The 23945-nt window shown below is 52.3% G+C and overlaps 1 protein-coding gene across 1 annotated transcript in view; it reads right to left on the bottom strand.

Annotated features, from left to right (window-relative positions):
* The window catches only part of LOC306809474 (ankyrin repeat and fibronectin type-III domain-containing protein 1-like), a 183293-nt gene that overhangs the window by 53544 nt on the left and 105804 nt on the right, over window positions 1–23945 (bottom strand). Inside the window, 1 exon segment of the mRNA XM_079321035.1 lies at window positions 19180–19220. Within this exon segment, the coding sequence (XP_079177161.1) occupies window positions 19180–19220 (41 nt within the window).

Genomic DNA, 23945 nt, shown 5'->3' with positions numbered 1-23945 from the left:
GACGCAATAAAAACATTCCTGTTTGCAAAGCATGAAACCCCACAAGTTTATGGGAAACCACTGTCTTCAGGATGTCTGCATATCTTCAGGCATCCTGGGAGCTGTAGTTCAAAGAAACCAAGAAAAAGCAAGCAGCAGATAATGCTGGTTTTCTGGATGGAGGTTGTGTGACTATTGGCTCCCACACCAAAGCCTGAATTTCTGGGATGCTGAGCCCGTCTCTGCAGCCAAGTGAGAGCAGAGCTCCTTGGCGCCTGGGGCACAAGGGACTCCGGCACCACAGTGAGGGAGAGCGAGAGGCACTCAGGGAAGGGCAACCCAAAAACCAGGCAGTGATGACTGGGAGGAGGGATGCACTGCAGCAGATGCCAAGAGGGACAGACCAAAGCCATTTCCAGGGCTGGGAACCTGGCTGGAGCATGGCCTCGCCTGTGAGCTAAAACTTATGTGCCTCAGTTTCCCCACAAACTCTTAGTATTCCCCTATTCCCAAGGGCTGCAGGGATTGGCCTTTGCTGTTTGAACACTCATGGGGAGCTGAGCTCCTCAGCAGGCAGCTGTTCACACTGCACCAGCAGTATTAAATCACCTCCAGGCCCATTTCCTCTGAGTCCACGATGGACAGCTGTACCAGCCAGGCTGCTGAACTTACTCCCACACAAGACACTCTTCATGCAAGAGTCACCTCCCAGCCGGAGAACCAGCAGCATGTGATGTGACACTCTCCAGATGAGGCAGTGCCCATCAGCAGAACTGCCACACCTGAAATGCCCTGGGGTCCAGGGGCAATGGCGGGGGGACAGAGATGTGAGAGGCTGTGTATCATACTGGACTGAGCATGGAGTGATGCAGGAGATACTTCAAGAGCAATTTCCAACACTTGGAAAGCAAAGACAAACCACAGGAGAGTTTGTCCTTGGGGAAAACCTGTAGCCCTGAAGAACAAAGAGGAGGAGCATTCACACTGGCAATAGCAGCATGGGTGCTATTCCATGGACAGTCTCCAGCTGTGTCATCTTCCTGCTCCAGAGCAGAACACACGTGAGTGCTTGCCAAACACTGCCCATGGGGTGGGAACACCACAGGAGGCAGGTCTCCAGGACACAACACTCTCCACACCTCACTACCACCCCATCCAGGCTGTCACAGAGCAGGGGCTTTCAACTCCTCAGCACCACTCTGGTGTGACAAGGCAGCAGGTCCACAGGCCACTGCAGCCCAGAGTTGAGTTTCTGGAAGTTCTGCACACAGACACTTTGGTTTTGCAGAGCTGAGCCCACTGCTCAGGAGAAGAGTGGCTGGAATGTTTCTGGGCCAGCTGTGGAAAAGGCACCCTGAAATGGTCAAAGCCAGGGCACATAAGCTGAAGACCTACCAAGATTAGGACATGATGCTGGAGCCTCTTGCTTCCTTTTCCTTGACACCAAACTCGCACAGCAACCATGCTCTCCCCTGGAACTAAATACAGATGGGCTGAATTGGCCCAGTGGACACAGCCTGTTCTGAGGCTCCTAAACTCCAAGCAATACTCACAGGCTGTGGGCCAATGTCTGCTCCACCACTCCCAAGGCAGGAAATCTGCACTGTGGTCTTGCAATGGTTGTCCCCGATCACTTCAAACCTGTTTGGAGCCCTTGTCCTGCTCCTCAGAGCTGATAAAACCCAACTGAGGAAGACAATGGGGGCTGCAGGAGCAGAGCAAGTACCCAGAAACCAGGACTAGTCCCCAGCCAAGCCCAGCCAAAGCACAGCATGTGCCTCCTACTCTTGAACTGCAGGTGCTCTCTGCACTGCCCAACCCTGACTGAGCCTTTTCATTGCACCACGAGCCTCAGGAATGGACATCTTCAAAGCAGAACCTCGGGGAGAGAAGGGAGGAGCAGGAAGCTGCTGTTACAGGCCATTCCTGAAAGGAAAAGCAACTATCTGGGTTTAGAGCACCTCTCAGCAGCAGGAGGAACACACAGACACGGCCGTGGTTTGAGACAGGTTGGCTCAGTACTCCCCAACATGTACCCCGGGCCTTCTGCACTCATTTCCCTTTGAATTAACACTGCTTTTCAGATCTGACTGACAATGCTGACGTCTGTCCATTATACCAGAAGTCATTCCCAAAGCTCCTGTATCTTTTTCCAAAGAAGTCAAAGCAGCAAAGGGTTATTAACCAGGGAGACAGCGAGCACAGGGAGGGAACGTGCTGTTCTTTGACAGGAACTGTGCTAATGAACATTATAGAATTAAAGATCAGGAAAACCTCAATGACAACTTCAGCCCTAGAAAAGCTGCCATTCAACCCCAAGGAAAACTGCCAAGAAAGAAGAAAGTTCACTGTGGATTCTGGATCCACATTCCAGAACTTTCACCTCCAGCACCAGGTTGCTCCATTAAAGCAGAATCTGGCATTAGTCACAGACGTATCCCAAGGCCCTCTGTTATTTCTGGGTATGATTCCAGCCAGCCACCTGATGGAAAGCAGTTAGGTGATAGCTCAAGCAGGGCTTTGAAAGCCACTAAGAGCACCATGAAGGCATGGATCTCTTGTCTTTTCTTCAGCAGAATCCTTGGGGACGAGTGGAGCAGCCCTGGTGTCCTCTCTCCTCACGCCTCCTTGGAGCTCGTTAATCCACAGAGAGGAAGAGTTGCTGCCACACCATGATGTTTGTGGCCCAGCAAGAGGATTTCAGGTTTGCTTGAATGGTTTGCTTGAAAACTTGAGTGGTTTTCAGGCTTTGTCTCATTGGCTACTGCTCCTTGGACTGCTTTTACAGAAGCAATCCCAACAAAACACTTCAGCATGTGCTCATCTCCCAGGTAAGAGGAGCCTGTGGAGATCAGTGCTCCTGAAAAACACTTTCCTGGATGTGATGGAGATGCCACCAACAAAGCCCTACCTCAGTGAGACCTCCCAGGGCTGCCTCTCCCTAGGAAAAACAGCAAACCTACATTCAGTATCAACCTACACTTCAGGTGTTTAAAAACAAGCACAACTTACTCTGCTCTACAAAATAACAAAAATCCTGGAAAGAACAGAGCACAAACTGTACCTTCACACATGCCCCACCAAGTGTCAACACAGAGTGAGCAGAAGCATCTGAGCCCAAAGAGTCACATTTTCTAGGGAACATTAATGCAGCCCTGGAGCTGGTGGTGACAGGTGAGCCGGGCTCCTGGCTGTGCTGGGCTCAGTGGGAGATGGAGCTGGACCCCCATGGGACGGATGCTCTAAATTAGGAATGCAAACATTGCCCCCCTGCTCAGAAGGGCACACTCAAAGTGAGCCCTTGTCTGGGACAGCCAGCGGGCAAAGTGAGGTGATAACAACAGCCCTGCCAGAGTCCAAAATATACCCACAACTTGTTTTGGATTATTTTGTGCTGGGCTTTAAAATACGCTGAAAAATTTCCATCCAGCCTGGCTGTGGAGCGGCAGGAGGAGCCTGGGGTTTATTTCCACATACAGTGATGCTGATCTGAATTTCTCCCCATGGGTGGTGAAAAGAGAGAACTCTCAAGGAGGGCAGTGCTGAGAGGAGCAAGGGGACAAGCAGCCACCCAGTGTGCTCTGGCAGTGATTTTGGGTGGGGACTGGACAGTACCCACACCAGTGGCTGTAGGGGGGAGTGAGGCTCCTTCCCAGCACAGGAACTTGCACACATGAAGCTGAGTTAAAGCACAGAGGGAGATCTGCTCCCTGGGCACCCCATGGACACAAAAGCTGAGTTAAAGCACAGAGGGAGATCTGCTCCCTGGGCACAGCAGCACAGCCCCCATTGTGCTGGAACCTCTTGCTTGTGGCTCAAACCAACGTGGCTCCATTACAAACAAACCTGTGGGAGGGAGAGGCAAAGAAAGAATCCCTCGAGGAATCTGCAAGGCACTGGAGGAGCTAAAAATAACCACCACCAACAAATCAATCTAGAAACAGAAAGCTAAAATCCCTAATAATAGAGGGTTGCCAGGTGGAGGAGGGAGCTGCCTGGCACCCTGCACCCTGGCTCTGCCTACCAAGGATCCTGCAGAGAGTAGGGAGACAGGAATGTGGGACTGAGGGCCTCTGCCTCCAGCAAACACCAGCTCCCATCCAGGGAAGGGTGGCATGGTTTCCCTGTTGTTTCTTACCTTTGTGTTTTTCAGATTGTCCCTTGAGATGGGCCAGCTGACTCCAAGGAACCAAGGTGCTTCAGCCAAACTCCCCACTCCCTCCTCCACTTCATTCCAAGCTCCAGAAATGGAGCCAAATCTCATGTCCTTTCCAGTTCTGGTCAACATCTTTTCCACATCTCTCTGGTAAGATCAGTCTGATCTTAGGACTCATCTCTGTATCTCTCAGTGCTTGACTCTGCTATTTTCCCCCTCCCAGACCCCTCCAAAGATGCACATCCCAATCCAGGCCTTCCACCACTGAACATGTGCTATCACAGACAGAAACCTCAGAGTGTGGGTCACGATGATCTCACAGCTGTAAAGTAACTCTGGGAAAGTGGATAAAAGCCTCAGAATAACAACTCAATTGCAATGTGAAATTCAAATGTTCATTTTAGGACTTCACAGGATCAGAAGAATCTGATGTAGTAAGTGAGCAGGGTGGGTTTGTTCACCAGGCACACAATAGAATTCCCAACCTGATGGAAGGTCCCAGCACCTGGGCACACAGCTACTCCTGTCCTCCACATCTGCAAGGCCAGGAGGGAAGAATGGCTCCCAAGGGGCATTGGGAGAGCCCCCCACGCTGCCATCTACAGAGGATGGCATGTCCATGTCCCCAGCCAAGCAGAGATGTGCCGTGGGGCTGCAGCCATCCACGGTCTGGGACAATGTCCTCGGTCTGTCCCCACCCCAGCCGAGGCACAGCTGCCCCGGATCCGAAGGGGGGACCTGAGGCAAGGACAGGCCACCCAGGAGCAGGGACAGGAGCCTGGAGGAGGTAACCTGATGTCTTGCCCTTGCCTTGCCCAGCCCGGCTCAGCTCGGGTGACAAGTGCTGCAGGAAAGGAGATGCTGCTCCCTGACACGGTAACCGCTGCTAATCCCACGGCTTGATCTGTCACATCCTGCCTGGCTCCCGGCTGCTGGGCTCGCCCAGCTCTGCTCCCCGCCTGCTCCCCAGCCCAGCTCCTCGCTCCTCCTTTGCCATAAAAACCCCGCCAGGGAAAAAAGGGTGTTGACAGGGTGTTTGTTAAATCAAATGAGCTGGGAATGAGTAGGAGCCTCATCAGGCAGTGCTCCCAGCTCTCCTGCCACAAAGTCCCTCCCTGGGCTGGGAGTGGGGCTGGGGACTCGCCCGTGGGCTCGATGCCGGCAGGGCACCCCTGTGAGGGTACAGCAGGTTTAGTGCTGGGCAAAGAACTGTGGAAGCACAGGAGCAAAGTTCTCAGTGGCCACCGGCCCCTGCCCGCCCGGGTGCCTCCCCACCCCATGCTCCCTGCAGGGACCCCCACATCCGTCACATCCCCGAGCTCCAGGGACCAGCAGTTCGCCCTGACATTCCCATCCAGCAGCTCCTCCCTGGCTGTGAAGCAAGAGCCCTGGACATGCCTGGAGGGATCTACCCAGGGACACAGCGCCCAGCCCGGGGTCCCCATGGCAGCGCCCACCCGGGCCAGTGGAGCCCCAGAGGCAGATAACCTGCACTGTGCAAGTGCTGGGGCATGCAGCTCGGCAATAGCCCAGCTTTCCAGCTCAGGAATGTCCAAATAAATACAGAAATACATAAAAAGGCCATAAATAAGGTTGCCTGAGATGGCTGTTTGTCTCCCGCCTGGCCAGGACCCCCGCTCCCCTGCTGCTGTTTGCCTTGGCAGATGACAGCTGGGTAATTTGTTTCCATTGCAATGAAGTCCCAATTAACTGGAATAAACTTTTTACACTAAGTGTGTTTGTTTAACAAACTGGCTCTTTCAGAGCCTCACCGAGACCTGATTGATGCATTTGAGGGGAGTGGAAACACGCTGGGTGCTTGGACATTAAAGCTGCAGTGTCTGAGCAGGCTGGGGCTGAAAGGGCTCTCTCTGTGTTTGGGAAATCAAAACTGACACCTCTGATGTCTGGCCTGGGACAGGGATTTCAGCATGGCCTTTGTATACAAATATTGACAGAGTCTCATTGGCTGTGGCTGACACCCCCTCCAGTGTCCCTGTGGGGCAGGAGATCCCCAGGGCCATGCTCTGCTCTGCTGGGAGAAGGTGGGATCCATCACGCTGCTGGGATGCACGTGCTCCCTCTGGGGGACAGCACTGGGGGCTCCAGCCAACCAAAAAAAAAAAACCCAAAGAAAGGGGAATTGACTCCATGGGGCACTGTTAATGAAGCAGAGCCAATGTCTGCAGAAGCAGCCATGCTCCTCCTCCCAGCCTTCAGAGATCAGCTTCATGGCTCATGAGACCATTGATTCACAGCAGCAAAGCTAAGGATGGTGAGAGATCAGTCTGAGATGGCTAGAAACTAGTCTAAGACTGCTAGAAACCAGTCTGAGATGGCTAAAATGTGGTTGGGAGACTGAGTCTGGTTTCTGGTTCACACCAGAGTTTTCAGCAACACACTCCAGCTGAGGGGAGGTGAGAGAACAGAGAAATCTGATAGAAGCCCAGAAGCAGAGTCCTCCTCATGCTCAGCTGGGATGGAAATGGCAAAGCCAAGTGGACAAATGGCACAATAGGGATCTGGCACAACTGAGACCCAAGGCAGGCAGTGAAGGGGCTGCCTGGGCACATCTGGAGACAGCAGCTCTTGTGCTGTGCCTCCTTTGGGAACATCTCTGCTGGGAGCACCCTCGGGACCAGCAAAACCAAGTCCCAGCATCTGCCAGATGATGGCCTGAGATGCAGAGGGAAAAAAGATGGGGAAAAGATGACCCAACCACCCCTAGCAGTGGTGTCAAAGGTAGGTACCAAGCACCACTGCTGGCTCTGGTGGGATGTCCCACAAGGAGGGAAAAGCCACAGCACAGCTCCATGGCAGAGCCTATGTCAGGACCAGCCCCTGCTGGAGCTGTGTTCCAGCTGCCTGGTGAGACACTTCATGAATAATAAGCACTTCTGGAAAACAAAGCACTTTGCCATCCGAGGGGACAATGAGTGCAGCTGAGCCTTCTCTCCCTGGGTGCATTTTCCTTCCTACCTCAAACTGCAAAGGAAAATCTCCAACAAACCCCGCTGGAGAATTGTCAGCTCCAGAGGTGTTCTTGAAGCATTTGCTGGGAAGGTGTTTCTATCTCAAATCTAAAAATGAGAATTTGCATGTCTTAGAGTTCCTTTCATATGCTTCTGCAGCCCACTTCCTCAGAGCAACACACATTTCCATTTACTGTGGGACAAGGTGGTGTTTTCCTGTGGCCGGGGGTTAAGCTGATCTCCCACAATCCCTTAGTAAAGTCTGCCTGAAATCAGCCTGCCTGGGCTGCCCACAGTTTGATTCAGTCAAGTCTTTAATTTAGGTGTAAATGCCATTATTCATTGTTCCAGGCCCTGGCACACGGTGCCCAGAGCAGCTGTGGCTGCCCCTGGATCCCTGACAGTGTCCAAGGCCAGGCTGGATGGGGCTTGAAGCAGTCTGGGATAGTGGAAGGTGTCCCTGCCTATGGCAGGGGGTGGGATGGGATGAGATTTAAGGTCCCTTCCAACCCAAACCATTCTGGGATTCCATGATTCTTCAGTGATTATTACCAGCTTATCCTGTATTCAGGATGTGTTGAAGCCACCAGTGGCAGCACTGATGGCAGAGCTCTGCACTCAGGCTCCCTGTGCAGTCCATGGGGAGATAAGAATCAATTTCCTCATAAATTAGATGGAATGCTGGTCGTGATGCCCTTTCACGTGTTTCCTAAGCCTGAAGAGACAAATAAGCACCCTCACCTCATCTCTCCCACTGCATAGTCACTGCACTACCCTAAATCTTGTGTCTGTCAATGCCAGAAACCTGTAAGAAAGCTGAAATCCTTGGATCAGCCTCCATGCACATGGCTTTGTCAGGATGCAGGAAGGACACTGCATTTCCTCCTTCAACACTCTCAGTGGCACTTTTCCCTGAGCAAATCACACTATCTCCATGTGTCCCCACATGGAGACGTGCCAAGAACAGCCCAATCCCACTGATGATCCTCCCAGAGTGAGCCAGGGGAGCTACCGGAGATCCAGCTGATTGCTCACAGAATCTGGGGCTGCCCCATCCCTGGAAGTGCCCCAGGAATGGGGCTTGGAGCACCCTGGGACAGTGGAAGATTCCCTGCCTGTGGCAGAGGGGTAGAACTACATGTGTAGAACCCTTGTGTGGTTCTCCAGCACCGTGGCCCAGCTGTCAATCTGGCACTGCAGGTGGAAGCATGGAGAGAAAACACCACAAGGGCATTTGAATAAAAACCCAGATTAATCCCTGGCTGTTCCAAGAAACCATATCAGAGCTCTGCTTGAGCTGCTGAGGGACAAAGCTCTTGAGATGATGTGAGGCAGCAAGGTGGAGAACAGAGAATGAGGGGTGGGAAATTCTCCCTCAGCAGCAGGAACTGAAGGCACTGCACACTGGTGGAACTGCTCTGCTGCTGTACGTGATCAACAGTGCCTGCGTGGGAGGGTGGCAGGCAGTGAGGAGGAGGGCACTGCACACGTACAATGCACACCATTACATGTTTTTCTTTGCAATTACAGATCTTTTAGCAGTCGGTGCTTGAATAAACACGTATCTGCCTTCCCACCAAGTGCTGGGACAAGGCGCAGCACATCATACAGCTGCAGGAGCTCAGCCTTAAATGCATGTTCCCAATGGATAAGGAATAATGTGTTAGCACACTGGGAGACTCACAGAGCCAGCAGTAAAACATGGAGTCATGGGAGGGCTTGGGCTCCATCTAGTTCCAACCTCCTGCCATGGAGTGCAAAATAGAGTGGTCAATATAAATAAAATATTACAAGATACAGGAAAATTATTAGGGAAACTAAAGAAGGGGAAAATGCGTGGCTGGGCATGGAAAATCTGGTATTGGGAGCCAAACAAAGGCTAGCAATAGGTCTGGTTTTAGGAGGACTGGGACGACGTTAAAGCAGAGTCTGCAGGATGCTCAAATGATGCAGAAAAAGAAAAATCAGTCCATATTTATGCTGTCTTTGGGAAGTATATGTGAGTAAACTAATTCCTAGGAGAGATGAAGCTCTCCTAAATCATGAGCATCCATGTGTATCAAATGTGGCCAAATAGCACCAAGCAGCCAGCACAGCCAACATGTACCCAAAAGCTGGGGAGAGGTTTCTGGGCTCTGCTGCTTGTTTTGAGCATAGTTCAGGTTTTCACATCCAGATGGAAATGGCTCCTTCCCCACAACATTCCCACCTGGCAGCAAGGGTGACCTAGTTAAAAACCGAATGGTCAGCCTGATAGAGGACCCAGAAGGCAGGGCTCATCTGGAATTAAATTAAGAAATAATTAAAGGATGTAAGTTCTAATTAAAGTCAGTCGCTGTGTCTTGGTGGAAGAGATCTTATCCAGTGAGCCTGGTGTCACTCTGTAATGAAGACTCACTTGCAGGAATAGGCCCTGTGCACATCCCAGCTGCACAGGCAGACCTCTCAGTGCTCCTTGATGCTCTGATCTCAGAAGATGGGGCTGTGCAGCCCAAACCAAGTATTTAAATAGATTTAGAGCTGGCTGACAGGTCTCACACAGGAGGTGTCAATGGGGAATCATTAGTGAGGCTCCATGGGGAACATGCCAGTCGATATTTCCATCAATGATCACGACGAAAATACAAAATCCTCATTCAAAAAATTAGTGGATGACAGGAAGATTGATGCAATGGTAAATATTGATGAGGAGAGAGGGAAATGTGGGCTGCCTGGTAATGCAGAGCCCATTCAAACACTGTACATCATAATGCAGCCCAGCACGGGATAACGCAGACCCAGAGAGGGATTTCAGGCCGTGTTTTTGAACAGGGACTGGATCCCAGACAAGAGGGAGCCTCCAGAACGGGTCAGGGGTCACCACGGGTGAGCAGCCCAGCACAAGGCTCTGATGTGATGCTGTGATGAAAAAAAGCTGATGCAGTTCTTGGGGGAGAGCAAGAGAGCTGCACATACTGCACTGCTGGGACTGCCACTGCCAGTCCTGCAATTAAGGTGTCCACGTTTAAAGGGGACACTAAAACAGCAGAGCCTGGAGGGATGAGTCACAAAATTGACCTGACGGCTGGAGAAAATATCATGCTGCAAAAGATTTGAGCTATATTGAGTTTATTGATAAAAATCTGCCACCCACCAAAAACCAGAGTGGTGCCAACTGCTTTTATCAGTGAGACGTGCCAGGAGACAGGGACTGGCAAGTGGAGCCCAGCAAATTCCAGCAAGTTTTGGGTCAGGATTAGATACATCTCAGGGAATGCTCAGAGAATTAGGTAACTCTCAGAAGGCAATCGAAACCTCTCCAGGAGCTTGTGGGCAATTCATATCCCTGCAGCAGATGGAGGGATCTAATGGACCTAAATCCCATCCAAAGGAATCCCAGCAGACAACTGGAGCTCCAGGGCTGACTCCTGGCATGCACAGGAGGAAGGCTCAGGAGGGGTGTTTCATGGCTTTGAACTGACAGAGAGCAGGTTTGGAGTAAATGCTAGGAAGGAATTGTTCCCTGTGAGGGTGCCCAAAGAAGCTGTGGCTGCCTCATCCCTGGGAATTCCAAGGCCAGGTTGGGCAGAGCTTGGACCAACCTGGGACAAGGGAGGCGTCCCTGCCCATGCAGGGGGTGGAACAGGATGGGTTTTCAAGTTCCTTCCAACCCAAAGCACTCTGGGATCCTATGAGATAGTCCTGCCCTTGGAGCAATGAAGAGCTGGGGTGGCACCAAGCTCCTCAAAGCAGTTTTGAGTTACAAGTCCAGCTACCTCTGAGGAGCCCTCAATCAAGTCTTCTGCCAGAAGCAAAGCATGAGGGAAAGGATCCCTCTGTCCTGGAGAAAGCCCAGTAGGGACTGCTGGCTCAGCAGTCAGGAACCATGCCTCCCCACTTGTCCCTTTTGTACTGGTTGTCCTTGGGACCCACGACTGCAGTTGGTACAAGCAGTAGCTCCTATGGCTAAAGCATCTCTCTGTTGACTCACTGCAGCAAACATTTTGCTCTCTTGCTTAGGGGAGAGTGCAGGCTTGGTTATTTGTTAAAAGCTGTCCACCTTCCTACGCTCAGTTCCCTGTCCATGATTAATGCCAGGCACTGCAGTGGTGGCAGGGCTGCAGCTGGTGCTGCACTGGCTCCTGTGCCAGCCCGAGGGCTGAGCTGGCAGCATCGATCTGAGGGGAAGGCAGTCCCAGGCTCAGAGCACCAGGGCAGGCAGATGTCATCCCAGGGTCCCCACCAGGGAGTCCCAGTGCCTGGGCATGGAGGGCTGTGCCCACTCTGCTCCCTCCTTCTGGAGGAAGCAGCGAGGACAGAGACCCCATCGTGAGCCAGGGGGACAAGGGCTGAGCCCCAGTCCCTGCTGGCATGTCATGGGGACAGAATCCCCTCAGTGCAGGGGAACACGTGCCCTTCAGCTGGGACAACAGGAAGTACGACAGAAGGACTCTGAGTCCTTGTGTGGCAGTGCTGGAGAGAGGGAATCAGGCCCAGGCAGGCTTTTAATTGGAATGGAATTGAAATTACAGGGGGGAAAAAATCCAACCCTGCTTTGGTGTAAAGAAAGGGGCTGGGGGGATCAGGGAAAAAAGTCCTGCAAGTTTCTATGACAACTGGCACAGTGAGAGCCTACACTGCAACCTCACTGAACATGTTAAAAGCTGCAGAGAAACAATGAAACCCAAAACTTTATTTTACACCAGGTGCAGGAGAGTGGGCACAGGGCCTGGGGTTGGTCCAGTGGTCCTGTGGCATGTGCACCCAGTGCAGGGTGAAATGAGCTCAGCCAGCTCCAACAACTACTCCTGCTGTCCCTTGGGCTCCAGGGACCACTAAAACCAAATCCTTGTCCAAACCTTTCTTGGGCCTACATACTTAATTCTGGTTATCAAGAGTCCTGATCCCAGGGTGTCAGTGTCCTGAAAACCACGGATCCAGAATGGTTTGGGTTGGAAGGGACCTTAAAACTCATCCCATTCTACCCCCTGCCATAGGCAGGGACACCTTCCACTGTCCCAGGCTGCTCCAAGCCCCATCCAGCCTGGCCTTGGACACTGGCAGAGATCCAGGGGCAGCCACAGCTGCTCTGGGCACCCTGTGCCAGGGCCTGCCCACACTCACAGGGAAGAATTTCTCCACAGTACCAAATCAAAGTCTCTTATTTTACTTTAAAACCTTTTCCCTTTGTCCTGTCACTCACTGTCCATGTAAAAAATGTCACTCTCCCTCTCTTTAATAAGCTCCTTTAAGTACTGGAAGGCTGAAATGAGGTGCCACTTGAAGTGTTTTCTTCTCCAGGCTGAACACCCCAGCTCTCCCAGCCTGTCTCCAGAGCAGAGGGCCCAGCCCTGGAAGCATCTTTGTGGCCTCCTCTGGACCCATTCTTTGTGCAGAGCATCCCACCATGACCCTCCAGTCCAGAGGGCACAGAAGCCCAGGGTGAGCACTCACCCAAGGAGCAATAAAAAAGGAGATGAATCCAAAAGGAAATGAGTAAGAGCTGTGTTCATGCAGACTTCACCAGAACCATGGTCTGCAGCAGGACCTGCTAGGCACAAATTGCAGTGCTGCCAGTGCTGCCAGGCTGCTGTGGGGAGGGGACAGGAGCAGGATGGCCAGGCCTTTCGCAGGGGGCCCTGCTCTCATCCCCAGGCACAAACTGGTCCCAGTTTCCAGCTTCCCAGGCAAACAGCAATGTTAGCCTGGGCAGGGAGCCCAGAGGCCACAGTGCAACCCAGCAGGGTGATGGCTCCTCCATGCCTGAGCTCCTGTCAGATCCCTGCCAGCACCACTGCTCCCTGGGGCCCTGTCCCATTTCCTCCACAGCCCAGAGGAATAGTCTGGACCTGGCTATTCTGAACTGGCAGGGGATCAGCTGAACTCCTGCACCCACTGCAAAGATCCAGAGTAATCCTCTGCCATGCCATGAGAAACCCCCAGTTCATTCCCACTTCTGCTAATTCCCAGCTCCCTGCTGCTTCCCACTGCTCATTCCTGCTACTCCTAACTTCCCAAGCTGCTCAGGGTCAGATCTGCTCTCCATCCCCAAACTGGCATTTATTGAATTATGACATTTGTCTGAAGTGCCTTTCCAGGATTCCCTCCATTTCTCTGTACTCCAGGGTATTAAAGCCCCTCCACCTGCCTGGAGCTCAGACTGAATCCACTGGCCAAACTCCAGGGAAATAGTTTATAAATTTCTTGCACAGTTTCAATGGCTCAGCACCAGGATAACCCAACCAGCACCAGAATCATCTTTAATTATGTTGTGTGTAAAGGACATCACTCCTCAACTCCCCAGGTATCTGCCTTGGCCAGGACCTGGAGTTGGAAGTGAGGAGACTGATGCCTTCTGGAGGGCTACAGTCCCCTTCAGCTTCATCCTGAAGAGCACCCACCCCACAGACCCCAACTGCTCTTCCACCCTCCACAGCTCTGCCATCCCACAGCCACCAGAGATGCTGGTGAGGGTGTTTCATCCTTTCCTACAACCAAAGCTGAAAGCATTCTCCAAACCAGTGCAGGTGGTTTGGGGACAGTTTCTTGCATCATTCAGTACCTCAGTGAGTATCCTTCAGTACAGAGAGATGGTCTTGGCATTGCTTCTTCTACCCCACAGCTCCCTGGTGTCACAGGCACCACCTCTTCCTCCCCACTTCCCATGTGTGCCCTCCTCCCTCTCCTCAGCACCTGGAACCTGAGCTCCCAGCTGAACAACTCTCAGCCAGCACAGAAGAAGTCAAGCACAGCCTGTATGTGTGTGATTATCATCATTACTACAGCACTAATGTCTGAGGGAAGGAGGTACTGAAATGAAAACCTGGCTTAGGAACACATCACACTTATTATGATGGTCCTTAATGCTTCCAGAATGTAAATACTGATTTCCAGAGCCTTAAAACCACCAACGTTTTATGAGATAATGATTCAGCAAGGAAATACTTTCATCTAAGTGCTTGCATGGCAAGATTGGAGTCTGGGAGATGAAATGTTCTGCTGTAAGGGCCAGGTGACAAAGAATTAGCTGCGGAGACAGCTCCGTGTAATGACTTTGAGGCAAAACAAACAGGAGCTGCTGCTTTCTGGGAGGTGGTTTCAAAGGTTCCTCCCGTGTTTGCACATCTGAAGCTGCAGGACAGAGGGCGGGGGCAGCCTTTAATCCGGGATGGAGACAGAGGTGCTGCCCGAGAGGGCAGTGGAAGCTGTGCTCAGAGACAGCCCAGCCCTCCTGGGACAGGAGGAGAGATCAATGGAGAGCGTTTGGTGTCACTCCAGCTGTCTCTGTGACACCTTGGAGTGCCTGCAGACACTCCCTGCTCCCGAGTGACAGCTCCCTGACAGCTGAGCATCGCCCTCGGCAGTGTGGGGGAGGCACCAGGCAGCTCCCACTGCACAGCACTGACACTTCATTAAGCCCAGGTATTTCAGCCTGCACTTGCTAGGGGGTTTATGAGTGTCATTACTACCAACATTTTTTTCTGTTTTAAAGAAAATGAGTTCCTGACACCGAAGAGCAAATAAATGCCAGGGGCAATTAGCAAACACAGCAGACAACCTCAGTTCCTGTCAAGACACTTCCACCCAGCCCTGCCAGGAGAGCTATTACCTCCTGGCCCAGGAAAGCCTATTCCTGTCTCTGAGCATGGCACCCTTGCCCCTGGGTCCTCAGCCAGTGGCTCCTTGCTGCCTTGACAGAGAAGTCAGGGCCCTGTGTTAGAAATCTGGAAGGACCTCTGGAAGCCTGGATATTCTGATAGCATTACAGTTGTATCAGAACCTTCCAAAAGTGGGGTGACAAAGCCATGAGCAGCTCAGGGGCTGGACTGATACCACCCAGTGTTTCCTCCCCGATCCCCACAAACTCTGGTCAGATCCCAGACAGAGCAGAGCTCTGCTCTGGGGGAGAAATGTGCCCACACTGCATCAGGTGAGAGCCGTTAGGTCAGGATAAACCATTCCCACATTGGAACACACAGTTCTGGAAACACAGGAAGGCACTTGTACCTGTTCATGTGGAACAGCTGGAGCAGTCAGTGCAGGTGAGGATACCTGCGCAGATGTTGACTAACAGCTGGACTTGTGGCCATTCCCAACATGCCAGGTTTCTCTCTCAGGTATTTCAGCTACGGGAGCTTGTTAAGTACCTGTGCTGCCCCTTCCTTGGCTGGTCTCCATCCCTTTCAGTTCTCAGTTGATGTGAATTTTGTTAAGATTAATGCTTCAGCGTTCTCCACTCCTTCCTGCTGGATCCTTCCATTTAACACAGGAAGAGGGAACATTACCTCCCAGACTAAAAACCAAGAGACCCAGCTCCTGACATGGGCCAGCTCTTGCAGGAATATCCATGGGCACCATCACTGAAGCCCTTGCAGACAGAAGGGTGTCCCCAGAGCAGGCAGCAGCAGCAGCAGCAGCATTTCAGCTCCAGTAGCTCCATTCTGGGCACCTCTGACTTCCTACAGCTGAGCTCCACCTGCACTACACCTCCCTGTGCGTTTTCTGCTGCATCTTGGGGCAACCCAGTGGAACATTTGTAGCTCAAAACCTCATGGCTGGACTGGGAGGAGGGTAAGGGCCATCAGAGGCTGATGGGTGAGGGTGGACACGTATCCATGCCCTTGATCAGCACTGATCCAGGAGCTTAGGAAACATCCACCTGCTGGCTGAGACAGACTGATGGGAAGTGTGGGGTGAGGACAGCATTTCCATTTCTGAAGGGAAGAGGCAATACAGGAAGGAAAGGAGTGACTCCAGGAGACACAAAGAAATTCAGCAGATGGACGATGTGATGTCCATTGAGAATGAGAGCACCTGATTAGAGAAAGGTGAACACAGCAGGAACAGAGCAGGAGTCACTCCTGGGACGAGCAGTGACAAAACTCACCGCTGAGATTTCTGGCATGTTGTTATGGGCTGATGTTTGGACTGGCTCCTCTCCTTGCTTCCCCCGTGCAGCTGCCGGTCCCTCCCTCGGATGGTTTTATCTAGGCTGGTGTTTTCCGGCTCTCTCTCTCTTGCTGCGCTTCGGTTGTGGGCTGTGTCTTGCTCTCTGCCGTCTGCTCAGCTGTGACCCCCTCCCCTGGCTTCTTTGGCCGTTTTTTCCCTTTTCCCCCAGCTGTTTTGTCTGTGCCCCCGTGTTGGCTTGTCTTGGGTTTGCTTTTGCTTGTCTTGGGCTCGCTTTAGCTTGTCTTGGGCTTGCTTTGGGCCTGCCTCCCGGCTGCCCCTCCCCCTCTCTCCCTTCTCCCTGCTCCAGGGATTTGCACCGACTCCGGAGGACAAGGATCTGGACTTCGGGGGCCGCTGCTGGAGGTCGGCTTGGGAGGCTCTGCCGCTCTCCCCGGCGAGGACCGGCTGGGTTCGTCTCATCTGGGTTTGGGTTGGGGGAGTGTTTCTTTTGTATTTTTGTTAATAAAAAGTTTTTTTCCATTTTCACCACAAGAACAATTCTTTCTGAGCTCATTGAAGGAAGGAATTGTAAAAAAGAAAAGGGGGGGGGGGGGGGCCCTTTGGAGCTCTTTTTTCCCCAAATTTGTCCTAAACTTGGACACATGTGTCTCTACTTTTTCTGCTTTCAGGACCAACACTTGCTGTGGGAGAGCCCCAAAGCCTGACACAAGAGCAGGGTGGCTCCCACCCTGCTCCCACAGCTCAGGGCTTTGGTGGCAGGTGAGCCAATGCTTCAGAATCCAGAAAGGAAAAGCAGAAGCATAGTCAAGTTTGTCTGGCACATGGGAGATGCAGAACCAGCTACACAGTGCCAGACTTCTCTCAGCTTAGCAGCCTCATTGCACAGATGTGTCCAGGAACCACCACAGCTCAGCTCAGCTCTGGGAACCAGCTCTTCCCCTGCTCTGGCTGCTCGCCATCACTTTGCCTAAGGCTCAGGGAACCGTGAATCTGGGCTGTGCAGCTGCTGCAGAAGAGCTGAGCTGTCTCAAGCCCTTGGCAGGGCCACCTGACCCCTGGCATTTTCCAGCAACCTTTCTCTGCTGAGGAGGACCAGCTCCAGCCCTGCCAGCAGCTGAAGGGCTCCATAGAGAGCACCTGGCCCAGCCTTGCAGACAGGTTCCAACAGACACAGTTTGGCATCAGCTGGTGCATCAAAAAGCCAGAAAGGATGGGGGCAAACTCTCCCATCACAACCCCAAAACAGCCACTGAGGAGTGTAAATGGGCTGGAGTCAGTGTTATAACCAGCCAAGTCACAGCTGCTGGGCCAAAGCGTGGAGGTCTCATGGCCTCGTGGCACAGAGAAACAAACACCCATAAAACAAGATACATCTGCATCTACAAGAGCTCCTGCACCAGCACCCCTCTCTCTGACCCAGCAGCTCCACACCTTCAGCAAGATGGGAAGACCATGTTCTCCCATTCAAGGTAGAGAAACATTCCTCATTTCTCAGAGGAGATGAGTTATAAATCCAGCACCACAAATTGTTGCTACCAACCGCCAAAACCACAGGAAACGACAGGAAATCTGAACAGTAAGAGCTCTTTACAGATTTCCTCCAAATCTCCTACTCCAAGCCTCCCCAAAGCTTCAGCTGGAACTGAGACACGGGAGATGCTTCCATCTGTTCTAAACCTGCTTGTCAAAACAGACTCCTCACAAACACAGCACTACATTCAGGAGCACCAAAATCTTGGACAGCTGTTGGGAAAGGTCAGAACAACACAGCCATGAGCTCTTTGCCAAATGTGTGTTCATGATGTTGTGGAAATCCACAATGATTCCATAACCTCCTGTGATATTCCTCTGAGCTCACAGAAAGCCATGAGGCATTAAACAGATATTCTGTATTTCCAGAAGTCTTTATCTGCCTGAAGTCTTGGAAACGTAATGAGCCACACGCCCTTGGGGTGAACAAGCAGAGGAGCTCCCTCAAATCAGACTTTCAGTACAGACCTAGAAACCAGCACCTAGTTTTTAAAGCTCTTGGTGGCATAAAGAGGAATCAGCAGATAACTGAATAACATATACACACCCCACACTGGCTCTCTCAGCACAGACAGTGAGCAGGCAGATCCATACAGCATTCCCTGGCACAGCCTGTCACCCCTGGAGCTGCCCCCTCTGAGCCAAGCCTAGCTCGGAGCAGGGATGCTGCATGCTGCTTGCACTTCTGGGATGTAGCTCTGCAGGAATGCTTGGCAAAGCAGCAAAGAGTGAGCAAGAGCAGAAGGACAGTGAGCTTGGAGGAGAAATATCCTCAACCCAATTCCTTCTGAATTTTCCAATGCCATGCTCCTCTGACAATCCTGCCCACCAGAGCACTGTCCCACAACTTCAAATTCACCTATGCTTTTTGGGTTTTTATTCAGAAGAAAGGTGATAACCTGAAGACCTTCACTTCCCCAAGCAAAGCAAGATCCCACAGGCGACGTGCTCAGCAGCACAACACATAATTCAGTGCCAGGGCAAAACCCACCCTCTCAGCAGGGCTTTTAAATAGAGTTTACCATTATCCAAATGCTGATGGGAACAAACCTGTCCTTCCAGCAAGCACAACCTTCTTACCTGGAAGGTGCCATGCTGTGGTGAGGTTCTGTTACCTAATCCACACACCAAATAACCAACTGCTTGTGTTGGTGGAGTGGTTTGCAATAACTTTCTCATGTCCATAGCTCTAAGAAACCCCCTTGCCTTCCTCTCCCCCTGCAGCTCACAATGCTGTACTGAGCACAGCAGGTGAAGACAATGAGCACAGCGTCCATACACAGCTGTGGGAGCTGAGGTCAGCCCACTGTGACACTCAACCAAACCCTTCCATCCTCCAAAGCAGCTCAGCTGTGCAAACCAGGAACAGAGGGAGCCAGAGGTGGGAAAGGTCACCTGTGCACCTCCCTCTCCCAGCTCTGTCCCCCGGGCTCAGTCAAGCTGTCATGGTTCCTTCTGACCTGATGGAAGGATTTGCATATGCCCCGAAGCCAGCATGACTGACAGCCCTTCCACTGTTATCCTCACTTGTGTAATTGCAGCAGCTATTCTTGTACACTGAAATGTCTAATCTTAGCAAGCTATGGAGCTGCTGGGTAATATGGACCAGCCGGGAATTTCCATGCAATTACTCATACTGCTACTGTCACTTACTTTGGCTGGTAAAAGTCCTTCTTGTCCGCCGACCCCAGGCTCTGCAAGACACAAAAGACAGATGTATTTATTTTTTAACCCTTTGCCAAGCAAGTATCACTGATGAGGATGTGTGGGGAAGCACTGAAAGGCACATGTCTGTTATTTTCCTGACCGATGAGTCTTAGTGTGCTAGCTGGACAGGACAGCTTAGACCTCCAGCCATAGGCAGAACCCACAGCAGCCAAAGATGTAAAAATAGAGAGTTAAACTAGAGGTGAGAGGATGCATTAGATCTGGACTCAATGTACTAAGGCATGTGTCCCCTGCAGAAGTGGGCACCTTGTGTCAGGAGGCAACTCAAGTCCTTTCAAGTCTGCCCAGCTGGAAAGAGGACAAAGTGCATAGGTGGAGGAGCTGAGCCACCACCACTGCAAAGGTCAGGGGCTGAGCCCCAGGCACACAGTTCCTGGCAGGAGCAGAACAATAAAATTCTTCTGCCAAGAAAACCACACCAGGCCCCAAGCACATGCAAAACCGGGAAGCAGACACAGCCCCAGTGCTCACTCAGGTTCCTGTCCCTCCAACTCCTCTCCCAGCATGACGGAGCAGAAGTCTGAGAGCAGCACAGGTGGGCTGTGCCACGGTCCCTGCGACACCCCAGTGAGGCCAAGGGCCCCTGGGGGCAATGGGCACTGCACAGACCCCACCTGGCCAGGTGTGTGCACGGCACACAGGAGAGCGTGTGCACAGCTCCCCACACCAGCACAGGCCTGTGCCCCACACACATCCCAGCCTCTTCCCCAGCACACCCTGGCCCAGAGGCACCCACAGCAGGGATGGCCCCAGCCCTGCTGCGAGGCCCCAGCGCCTGACACGAGCTCCCTGAGACACCATGGTCCCTGCACCAAGGGCTGTGCCAGCACTGGGGGATGCTCATGGCAGGCAGCACCAGGACAGACAGACACACACCCACCAGACCTGCGTGTCATCAAAGCTGTTGCATGGCCACAGCCCTCTCCTCCTCCTCCTTGTTCCCTTTCTCCTCGTCCTGGGATGATCCTTGTCGTGGGGGGCAGTGAGCAGCAGTGGGGGTGGCCCTGTCCCCTGTGCCCTGTGCCCTGTCCCCCGTGGCACGGCTGGGGCTCGGGGCTGCTGTTGTGGTTTTGCTCCGTGGTTGCCAGGCAATGGTGAGCTCCAAGTGGAAACAGTGGGAGCAGAGGGGCCGAATGCTAATCAGGCCTGCAGAGATCCCAAAGCTTCCCAAGCCAGCCAAAGGCAAAGACAGCTCCCACCAAAGCCAGCTGGGAGAAGGGCACCCCAGCTTTTAAGCAGCCAGGGATCCACTGTCACCAAAACATAACCAAAAGGGAGTTCTGGCCAAGCCAGCAAGATGGGGAAGTGATTCTCTGGTGGGTGACCCTCCCCAGGACACGGGGACATGGGCTGGTCACCAGCAGAGTGGGGAGGCTGCAGGCACAGGGCACGTCAGCCTGTGTGTGTGTCATCCTTGTGCCCAGCCCAGGGCACACTGAGTGAGCTCTGGGGGTACAGCTGGGGGAGCACACGAGGAGCAGCTTCCCTGTGGATGGGAAGCTCATTGGGAATGGCTGGAGTCGTGTCAAGGGAGGTTCAGGTTGGATTTCAGGAAAGGTTCTTCCCCAGAGGGTGCTGGCACTGCCCAGGCTCCCCAGGGAATGGGCACAGCCACAAGGCTGCCGGAGCTCCAGGAGTGTTTGGACACCAGGGATGCACAGGGTGGGATTGCTGGTGGTCTGTGCAGGGACAGGGCCTGGACTCAGTGATCCTCGTGGGCCCCTTCCAACTCAGCTGTGATTCTGTGATGTCACCTGCCCTGGTGCCAACTGTCAACATGCAGGAGCTCTGAGCAGCCCCTGGCTGTCTCTGCTGCTCCTCTGATCCCACAGCAGCAAGAAGATGCAGCAAAGCCCCACCAGTCAGTGACCAGACACCAAACTGGGCTGATCCAACACTGGCGCAACCTGTCCAGATAGGTGGTGGAGTCTCCATCTTTGGAGACATCCAGGTCCCACTGGACATGGTCCTGGGTGTCCAGGATAATCCAGGGTGATCCTGCACTGATCAGGCTGAGAGATCACCCAAACCACTCCATGCATTCCCGAGGTAGCAGAAAAATGAGCACAGAAGTATCTGCTCACGGTGAGCGATGGGACCTGAGCAATGGGAGCTGAGCTGCAAGCCCACAGCAAACTCAGGAACAGCTCCACTCCTTCCAGCACAGCATTCCCAGGTGGTATTTCCTTACTTCCTTAAACCTGCACCCAAAACCCAAAGTGGGACTTCCCAAACTGTGGATTGATTTCAACAAAGTTCATGAACCTCAACAAATTCAGCTCCTTCTGCTCTCTGTGCTAGTGGGGATCATGAAGAACTGATATTTAAGGAGAAAACACTCACAAATAATGCTCTCAATGCTATTGAAACAACATCTGGAAAACCTGCACCTCACATAGCCAGACCCTCCATCCAGCCACACCTGAGGTCCATGGGAAAAGCTCCCATCAATGCCATAGCCAGTGGAAAACTAAGAAAACAATGAGGAACTAACTTAGCAGAGAGATAAAAAAAAAAATTTAAAAAAAACCCAACCCAAAAAAACCACACAACAGTAAACTGGGCAATGATTACAGCAATGATGAGCCAAAATTACTAATTTTAAAGCTCATGAAGAAAATAGTAAATAAGGAGAAAAAGCAGAATTTCAGCAACACGTCCAAGGAATTGGGCCTGGAGTAAGACCAGGAGCTTTGAATCATCTGGTGGCTGTATCACCAGCCCCAAAGTCTGGCCTTGAGCCATTTCTTCCCAATTCGTGCCTCAATTTCCCTGTATTGCCCATGCACAGCCCTTTGCCTCCTTACTCTCTTTCCAGAAGAGAACAGGACCATGCCCAGCAGGCAGATGCACAGGTCAAAAAGTGGCCAAGGGAAGGGTGAGATGGAAGGAAGCAGGATCTTAGGAAAAATGTTCTGTCACTGGGCTTTAACAGAGTTTCAACACCTCCAAATGGGAGGGACAGGGCAGGTCTTACAGCACTCACTAAACAAACCAGTGTAGAGGGGACAGGTCCTGACCTTACTGGGAGCTGGTACTGGCTTTTCTTTTCCAGCCTGTGCCTGAAGCCTGGGAACTGGAAGAGGCAGAGGAGCAAAAAGTGGCCTGCTGTTTTCCTGTGCCTTCTGGGAGGAAAGATCAATTCCTCCTGGAGTGAGAGGGGATCTGCAGGCTTCTGTCGATGCAAATAAACAATAAAGGCTCAAACGCTGCATGTGTGCACACTCTGCTCCTGGATGGTCTCAGGCATGGGGGGAGGGACTGATCGTGGCTCCTGCATCAAGACACAGATTGGTGCAGCTCCTAAATCAATCCTACTGGTGCTCAGGGTGCTGGGAGCCCCCAGCCATGCTGAGAGAGGGAGAGGAGCATCACCCTGCTGCAAGTGCCTGTGAGCCCCACGCCGCAGCGTGAGTCACCCTCAGCAGGACCCACTGCTGCTCCTCGCTTGCTCACTTCACTGATGACTCAGGGCTGAGGAAGCACAGTTTAAGGCCCTTAATGAAATAATTATTATTAGCTTGTCTTTCTAAAACAAACACCTCAAGCGAGGCTTGCACCCATCTCCACCCTTTCCTCCTGAGACACCGAGGCAAAGAGACTGTGGGCGTGGGCAGCACACAGGCACCTGTGGGGGCAGGAGCAGCCACCACAACCTGCCAGGATATGTGCTCCATTCACCCAGCAGGGCCAGCAGGGGAAGGTGGGACACAAGGCTGCTGGCCCACATGATGAATGCCCCATCCCTGGAAGTCTCTGAGGCCAGGCTGGATGGGGCTTGGAGAAACCTGAGATAGTGGTAGGTGCTCATGGCAAGGGGTGGGATGAGATGAGCTTTCAAGTCCTTCCCAACCCAAACCACTCCTTGATTCTATGAATCTGGGCCAACAGGAATGCTTGAATTTATTAGTTTAATTTCACTTTTCAGGCACTAACTAAATAATTTTGTGAGCTATACAATTTAGGTAAGATAGCAGCCCAGGTTCCCTAGGCCAGCTCATCTCCAGAGCCAGCCCTGCTGGTCCCTAGTCAGAATTAGCACAACATGCTGCAGACAGAAATGATGAGTGATTTAAATGAGTGTGCTGTATTCCAAAATTCAACCATGCTAGGGAGATAACAGATCTGGGGTTGGAAACAAGGATGTTCACTGAGGGGCTAAGACAGAGGTATTGTTTTATTTATTTCTTCCCGCCAGCAGACATCAATCCTGTTGTACTTTTTCCTCTCATAAATGTTGCCAAGCATAATCTTGGTTCATCTTTTTCTCTAGGCAGTGTCCCTGGGAGAACAAAGTTATTAGCAAGGCTGAAGAAGCCCCATGCAATTATTTAGCAGCTACACTAAAATAATCCCCAAAGACTGGTGGCTGCTCACAGGTGGCAGCTTTCTAAGTCATTCCAATAAAATCTGGCTCAGTAACTCCCAGTGTAATCAATGCCCACACAAACAAACCACAGGAAAACTGAGGGATGAGTGATTTTTCCATGCTAGAAGAGGATTCTGCAAAACAAACTCTGGAGCCATGGCTGGCTACAGGCTGTGCTGCCACACTGCCATTGTCACCTGCTCACCTGCCAGGACTTCAGTGTCCCTGAGCTGCACTTGGAGCTGGGCTGGACAGATTGCAGGAGATTTGGGCACGAGCAGGAAGTGCTTGTCCCCCAAGGCAGGGCAGGGTTTGGGGAGCA

Source organism: Erithacus rubecula (assembly GCF_903797595.1).
Source record: "Erithacus rubecula genome assembly, chromosome: 17".
Classification (NCBI taxonomy): Eukaryota; Metazoa; Chordata; class Aves; order Passeriformes; family Muscicapidae; genus Erithacus; species Erithacus rubecula.
This window is presented reverse-complemented; position numbering and strand designations above follow the sequence as displayed.